This window comes from Elephantulus edwardii, unplaced genomic scaffold, assembly GCF_000299155.1.
Source record: "Elephantulus edwardii isolate Elephantulus edwardi_28Jun2011 unplaced genomic scaffold, EleEdw1.0 scaffold00116, whole genome shotgun sequence".
Classification (NCBI taxonomy): Eukaryota; Metazoa; Chordata; class Mammalia; order Macroscelidea; family Macroscelididae; genus Elephantulus; species Elephantulus edwardii.
Window position 1 is genome coordinate 3,506,246 of NW_006399866.1, and position 8,480 is coordinate 3,514,725.

At 38.0% G+C, this 8,480-nt stretch overlaps 1 protein-coding gene across 1 annotated transcript in view; it reads right to left on the reverse strand.

Annotated features, from left to right (window-relative positions):
* The window catches only part of NUP188 (nucleoporin 188kDa), an 84,864-nt gene that overhangs the window by 33,492 nt on the left and 42,892 nt on the right, over positions 1-8,480 (reverse strand). Inside the window, exons 10-11 of the mRNA XM_006892477.1 lie at positions 7,389-7,503; positions 2,819-3,019 (exon numbers count right to left, since the gene is read on the reverse strand). Coding sequence (XP_006892539.1) covers positions 2,819-3,019; positions 7,389-7,503 — 316 coding nt within the window. The remainder of the gene's footprint in view (positions 1-2,818; positions 3,020-7,388; positions 7,504-8,480) is intronic.

The window sequence follows — 8,480 nt, forward strand, 5'->3', positions numbered from 1 at the left end:
AAGAAAACCAAATTCAGGCTAGAGAAAAGACTATACAAGTTAAGTGCTAATGTGGGTGCCTGAACCCATATAACGTCAATCAACATAAATCACACTGGATAAATAAACCAGTGCTAACAAGTGAGATGGTATTGGCTGAGGATTCATTTTAGTATGTTAAAGTAAGCTAGCATGCCAACCAAATTAAATCCTAACACAGACAGAACAAATAATGGACAGGGTGTGGAGTTGGTTAGTTGGTTAGATTGTAAAATGGTACAACCACTCTAGAAGGCACTTTGGCATGTCCTCAAAGAGCTGAACCTAGCTATACCATTGTTAAGAATATAACCCAAGGAAAACAGAACTGAGAAAATGGAGATTCACACACCAATGTTCCTAGCAGCATTATTCACAATAGCAAGAACTTGGAAACAGCTCATATGTCCATTAACAAATGACTAGACTGAGAAACTGTGGTACACTGACATGATGGAATACTATGCAGCAGTCAAGAGCTATAATTTTGAAAAATACTATATAACAGAGAAGAGGCTGGAGAGCATAATGCTGAGTGAACTGAGGCGCCTAAGAATAAATACTGTATAAGACTATTACTAAATTTAAAAAAATTTAAAAAATTTAAAAAAAAGACTATTACTGTAAAAATAGAAGGGTAAATCAAAACAATATAAAATAAAAAAAATATCAGAATAGAAGGATAACCAGTGAGATGTGTAAGGAGATACAAAGAGGGAAGGAGAGAGGCCAAGAGGGGAGGAGGATAAGGAGAAGGGAAAATCATGGGGTTGAAGAGTGTGGTGGGTGGAGGGAGAGAGTGGGGGAAAAATATTGTACATGAATGAAGTATAATAATAATAATCACAACAAACAAAAACAACAAATGCCACTAAGAGTGTAGAGATTAGATTCCTTATTTACTGTTGGGGGGAACATAAAATGGTACAACCACTATGGAAAATCATTTGGTGCTTCCTTAAGACAGTTGAGAATAAAAATGCCATTCGAGCTCTTTGCCACATTTACTGCAAGAATGAAGATTATTCTCAGCAACAAGATTGTCGACATTCCTGAAAATGTCGACATTACTCTGAAGGGCCACACAATTATCATGAAAGGCCCACAGGGAACCTTGTAGAGCGACTTCAATCACATCAGTGTAGAGTTCAATCTCCTTGGAAAGAAAAAAAAAGAGGCTCCCGGTTGACAAATGAGGGAACAGAAAGGAACACAGTTCACACCATCTGTAGGGAGCTATGTTCAGAACATGATCAAAGATGTTACACTGGTCTTATGTTACAAGATGAGGTCTGTATATGCTCATTTGCCCATCAACATTGTGACTGAGGAGAGGTCTCTGGCTGAAATTTAGAACTTCTTTGGTAAAAATTATATTCAGAAGTGAAACCAGGTGTTGTTTGTTCAGTATCACAAGCCCAGAAAGATGAGTTAATTTGTGAAGGAAATGACATTCAGCTTGTATCAAATTCTGCTGCTTTAACTTGGCAAATGACAGTTAAAAAAAATAAGGATAACCAAAAATGTTTGGGTGTTATCAGTCTCTGAAGAAACTGTTCAGCAGGCTAATAAACAATATCAAGCAGTTTTCCAGCTACAAAAATGAGGCTAGATGAGTCCTAAGAAACATCTGATCCTTGCAATAAAATTTCATCTATTAAAAAAATTCCATTTAAAAAAAACCCATCCATTTGATCCAGTAATCTCACTAATAGGTATATATCCTAAAGAAATAAGATCTGTGACACTAATAGTTATAACCACAGCTATGTTTACTGCAGCACTATTTATAATAAAAAAAAAAGCACAAAAACTCAAATGTAGAAGAAGAAACAAACTGTGGTACATTCAAATAATAAAAGTATTATGTAAATGATACTCTATTTACATATTATGTAAATAACACACTAAGAAATTATTATAGAGATGTAAATGATACTTTATTTAAATATTAAGTAAATTATAAAAAATTAACAAAATAGTACACAACATGAATAAAATTAGAGTAACTATTCAGAGTGACATAAGTCAGTCACAAAGAATATTTGTTAAGATTTTTTTTGTGGTTTTTTAAAAATTTTATTTTATTTTTGTGTGAGTGTACCGTCAAATCAGATCTGACTGGTACAGGAGGAGATTGTCCCTCGTTTTCCCGGCAGAGCATCTGGTGGATTCGAACCGTGTGCCTCTGGGATTGTAGTTGCAGCTCCTTGCCACTAGGCCACCAGAGCTCCCCTACAAAGAATAATTGTATAAGAACACTAATATTTAAAAACCATGAAATGGAGGACGGAATCCACCAGATGCTCTGCTGGAGAAGGAGGGCAATCGCCTCCTGTGCCAGTCAGACCTGACTCGACAGTAGACACATACACAAAAGAAAGACTAAAAAACTATGGAACAGTTTACACACAGACAGATTCAATCTTGGAGGGTTGACAAAGATGAGAATAGAGAAAAGGGAACAAAAACTAAAACAAGCAAAAAAGACAAAAAATTTTTTGTACCAGTAAATGAGGGGGGGGAAAAGCTGATATATATTATATATACATAGAAACAAAAACAAAAACTGCACTTCTAAATTATTTCCACCTCTAATTGTTTAACTATACACTGAAAGAAAGGATATGACAGGAGAAAAAAAGCCTAATAAAGCAGTTCTATACACATGGAGGGATGTTACTACATTATCCATATCGTTGTATACAAGTATTACCAACACTATGGCTGATGGTTAATTTAAGGAGACTGTGTCACTCACTCTCTGCCCATTCACCATACATCAACAGTTTTGACTCACATCATTTCCACCACTGGCAAGTGACCGAAGGAGCCTGGTCAGGTACTGAAATACATTTAGCTGGATGGCTGTGCCACCTATCTTCCGAACAACACTGCTTGTCTCTTCGGGGTTCAGAGTGTGACGGAGGAGAGCCCAGGCCAAAAGCACTGGAGCATGATGCGGAATGTCCCCAAAAGTCAACATCAAATGGTCCATGTCCTAAGGAGAAAGAACATCTGTGTCAATAGACAGAATGGATCAAGGCTCCTCAAAACGATTCTTCATTATGCTGTTCATTCGCTTCTAGTAGTTTCTCTCTTCCACGCTAAGATTTAAATTTTACTCTTCTAGAAAATCCAACCACAACATTAAGTCCTCTTCCTTTTACTCACATTCTCCCTGCTTCATATTTCAAACAGTCTCATTTTATGATTATAAAATATATGTTCAAATGGAAGACTGGAAATTTTACTGTCATCCTTCGTTAACTCTCCTAAATATTTTATTTTCTCTCTACCTATTCCTCTTCGATGTCATTCCCCTTGCTCTTCTTTCACAAGCCCTCTTAGGCAGACTATGTCCAAGATTCTGTCCTTGGGCATTCTTTGTTCTTGTACCACCTTAATGACTCACTATACCTGATGTCCTAGACATCACCTCTGTAGACTGACAAAACTGATGTTAATAATGTGCAACAATGAATGAATGGAAATCCAAAATCTCTATAAACTCTCATTAAAATTTCAATTTAAAAAAACCACAAAAACAACTGAGGTTATTATCCAATGCAACTAGCTTTTTAACAGCATAGACTCTCAAATTCTATCCCAGTGAAAACTTAACAAAGCCAAGTGCTAAAAACATACTATAAACAATAAATCATTATTCAAAACTGGAGAAAAACATGCAGTTGTTGACAGCCAAATTCAACCTTGAGAATATTCAACCTGAATTTATATTCTATCTCAAATAGATTTAATGCACTAATTACTGAAGAGCAAACAAGTTTTTTAATGATATCAAGGACATCATAAAGGACAATGTCATTAAAAGGAAAGACCAAATAGAAGTCAGAAGAGACTCTGAAATTTGCTCTACAACTTCAGTAACTGAAATTCATGAAATGACGTAAAAGAGCCAAAAAGAAGATTTCAAAAGGCGATTCAAGACAACAACGTATTAAAATTAAATATGCCAAGGAACCAAAAGGGAAGAAAATACATGGCATTTTAAGATGAAACTAAAGAAAAAATTCAAGCCTCAAGTTGTACTAGTAAAGGATTCTGTGGGCAAAACACTGAACAATACAGAAAGCATCAAAAGACAGTAGTAACAACATGCTGACATCCAACCATTTGATCAGATCAAGAACTGATGGTACTGAGGGAAGAGGTCCAAGTTCCCTGAAGATAACAAACAAAGCCAAAGCTCCAAGAACTGATAAAATATCAACTGAGATGTTTAAATAGGCAGATACAATAGAAGAAGAACTAACATCTGGGCCAAGAAATCTAGCTAGACACCCCACTGGTTGCCCATTCAATAGAAGGAAAAAATTATCAAACAACGTTATTAATATCACACACAAGTAAAATTTTTACTCAAGATAATTATAATATGGTTGCGAGTATACCGATAAGAATCTCTATGCATGTCTTAAGAATCTCTATGCATGTCTTCAAGAAGAGGATATTAAATGAGAAAGAAATATCATTGCTGATATCAGGATCTTAGCTGAAAGCAGAGAAGACAAGGAAGATAACTGCTTGTGTTTTACTGATTATGCAACGGCATCTGATTGTGTGGACTAGTAACAAATTATGAATTATATAACAAAGAATGGGAATTCTAGAACATTTAACTGTGTTTAAAAGGAACCCAGAGATAGACTAAGAGGCAGTCATTTGAACAGAACGAGAGGACATGCATGTGGTTTAAAATCAGGAAAACCATGTGTCAGAGTTGTATCCGCTCAACATACTTTGTCAATCTATGTGCTGAGCAAATAATATGAGAAGCTATATTATATGAAAAAGAATGAGACATCAGAACTGGAGGAAGACTTATTAACAATTTACAATATGCAGATGACACTCAAATCAAAGAGGATTTAATGCACTTGGTGACAAAACAACTCATGACTTTGAGCTGTGGTGCTGAAGAAGAGTACTGAATATCCCATGGACTGCCAAAAGAACAAGTAGCTATGTCTTGGAGAAAGTGCAGCCAGAACGCTCGTTAGAAGCAAGGATAACAAAGCTTCATCTCACATACTTTGGGCTTGATGCTGTTGTTATGTACTGCTGAGTCGCCTGCAACTCATAGCGACCCTATGTACAATACCTCTGAAGCCTGTCCTGTCCTGAGGCAGTCTCACTGACTCCGACACGCCTACTTCCATTGCCTTAGTCATAGTATCAATTCATCTCATCCTGGGTCTTCCTCTCTTCCTTCTCCAAGGACCAGTTTCTCCTGGCCACATGGCCAAAGTATGTAAGACCTGGAGTTTCAAAATCCTAGCCTCCAAAGAAAAACTGATTTTCATTCTCTCCAAGACAGATCTATGTTTCCTTGGCGGCGGTCCATCCTATATTCAAGACCTTTCTCTAGCATCACAACTCAAAGGCATCTTCTGTCATTCTTAGTCATTATCCAACTCTGATGCATAGCAAGTAATTGCAAAGACCATGGACTGGATAAGGCATGGTGTTAGGATAAACTATTCCTTGCAGAGGGACATCTTGCTTGGAAAGGTGCAGGGTTTGCTAGAGAGGAAGACCCTCAACGAGATGGATTGACACAGTGACTGTAGCAATGGGTTCAAGTGTATCGGAGATGATCAGGATGGCACAAGATAGGACAAGGTTCAGATCTGTCATTCACAGGGTAGTTATAGTCATATTCAACTTGCTGGCACCTAACAACACCTGAAGATCAAAAACTACAGCCTTCAGTAGGTATTGCACACAAAGAAAACAAAAATTTTCAGTTGGACCAATCAGCAACATCATCATCATCATTATTATTATTTTAAATATGCAAACTTATTTATTTGCTACACACAGAAAATTCTATTTCTGACTGGATTCGGATTTGGAGGTAGAAGCTCTAAGAGAGGACATCCTCCACCTCTTGGTGATCCGCTCCTGGCGTTGTTCTTTGGCTTCCTTCATCCTCTTGACCAAACCCTTAGCATCCTCTGCAGCCTCCTCCTCATTCTTCTTAGTGCGCTATTTCTACAGTGAAATGCACTGGCGATTGTGCTGCAGGACACGTGGCATAACAAGACACAGAATTTTGGGTACTTTGGTCCTGGGTTTCTTGCCTTCTTTGTTCAGTGGCTTTCTCACAACATATTGACAGACATCATCTTCCTTGGAGAGATTGAAGAGTTTGCTAATTCTACTGGTTCTCTTGGACCCCAGGCAGCGAGGTACAGTGGTATCAGTCAGTCCTGGATATCCTCCTCCCCTTTCTTGACAATAACCAAGTTGAGAACACTCAGACTGGCATTCACAATGCAACCCCAGACAGATGATTGATGCTCCCTCTCTCCAGTTCTCCGTGGTCTGTAACAAGAGTGCCCCTTACTCAGCAGCAGGCAAACTCGACCACGGGTCAAAACACCCTGCTTCACGGGAAAACCTTGCTTATTGTTTCCACCACTGATCCAGACAACATACCTCTTCCACTCATCACCAAGAGAGTCAGCAGCAATTCCTGTGGCCATTCATTCTCATAACATATACAAAGTTTGTGTTCATCCACTTCAATTAGTTTTTGGCAGACAGTGGCTGGGAAAGAGATGTTCAGCTTCATGGTGAAGCAGCCGATTGCCCCAGCGGCACCAAAGAAAAGAGCAACACTATGATTAATGGAATGATGGAATTGATGCTCTTAAGGATTTTAATTGGAACCATAGTCAATGCCCACACATACAGCACTCGGGAATCAAATGGTGAATCTGCTGCAAAGTACTAAAAAACAAAGGTGTCATATTTAGGATTAAGGTGTGCCTGATCAAACCATGATATTTTGAGTTACTTCATAGGCACATGAAAGACATACAATAAAGAAGACAGAAGAACAGACACCTTTGAATAATGGTGTTGAAAAAGAATACTGAATATACTACTAAAAATAAGCATATATGGTTGAAGAAATATGGCCAAAATGTTAATTAAATGGAAAGATGATAAGATTTCATCTCACATACTATGGACACTGGATCAGGAGGGATCACCAATGTGCCCAGAGGACATCATGCTTGGTAAAGTAGAGGACTGGGTCATTGAGAAAAATCCTCAACAACAGTGAGTTCAAGTGAAGCAAGAATTATAACAATGATGGAAGACCAGGCAGTTTTGTTCTGTTGCACATATAAGGTCAGTATGCACTGAAATGGACTTAATGCACCTAACAACCACCATTTGCTCTGCAGAAAAAAGATGAGCAATCTCCTCCCATGTGACTTACAGCCTTGCAAACCCATTGGAGGGTCAGCTATAAGTCAGTTCTGGCATTACGGCAATGAGAAAGAGAACAACATAAACTATTCCCAAAAGCAAAGAGGTTGTTCCAAGTTCACCTGACAAATAAGCCCATCTTGGGCAAACTGGTGCAGTTCTCGTCTGTCATCCAAAGCACACTTGTGCAAGGACTCAATATCCATGCCTTCTACCAAGATAAGGGCACTGAAGTAGCTGCAAAGAAAACAACAAAACAAAACAGTATCTCAGTGTCATTATATGCTATTCTGAACCTCAGTGAAAAATAAAATGCAATGAGGTACTTAAAAAAAAACCAAAAACAACAAAAAAAGCATCAAACAAACAAAAAACCCCACAAACATTTTACTTTTTTTTCATACTAAGTCTTTGAAATTCAGCATGTATTGTAAGCTTCTGATACATCTTTTTTTTTTCTGATACATCTTAATACCAGTTACATTTTAAGTGCTCAATGTTACATACATATGGTTGTAGATACCACAGTGGATAGCAGAGATCTATTACTAAAGGTTTCTACAGCAATCAGTAACACTTGACCCAGATAAGTGGTTTTACATCTCATTTGTGTATCTTTGCTCAGAACAGACCAAATGAAGAACTAAATGTACTGCAGTTGAGTTAATTCCTACTCAGCAATCCTGCTCCCCAAGGTTTCCAAATCTGCACCCTTTTGGAAACAAACTGTCACATATTTCTTCCATGGAGAAGCTGGTGAATCTGGACTACCTATCCTTTGGTTAGCAAGTTGAGCACTTTAACTACTGTATCCCCAGGACTCCTTTTCCAAGGAGAAAAGCCCTCAAAACACAGATGATTATCCACTGTAATAACAGAGAAAAATATAAGAAATTCTACAGACTACGACACTAAAGATGGCAAAAAATATATGTGCTTTCTTCAGCAATTAATTAGCATTTACATAATGATCTCTAAAAGTTGCTCAACCTTTAAAAAAATTAATGTTATGTTCTATTAATGTTAATATGTTGTTGTTATGTGCCGTCGAGTAGCCTGCGACTCATAGCGACCCTATGTACAACAGCCCTAAACTCCGCTCCGTCCTGTGCCAGTCGCACTGTCTCTGACACTCCCATCCCAATTATCCCAGTCACTGAATCAATCCACCTCATAGAGGGCCTTCCTCTCCTGCGCCGTCCCCCCACCCTCCC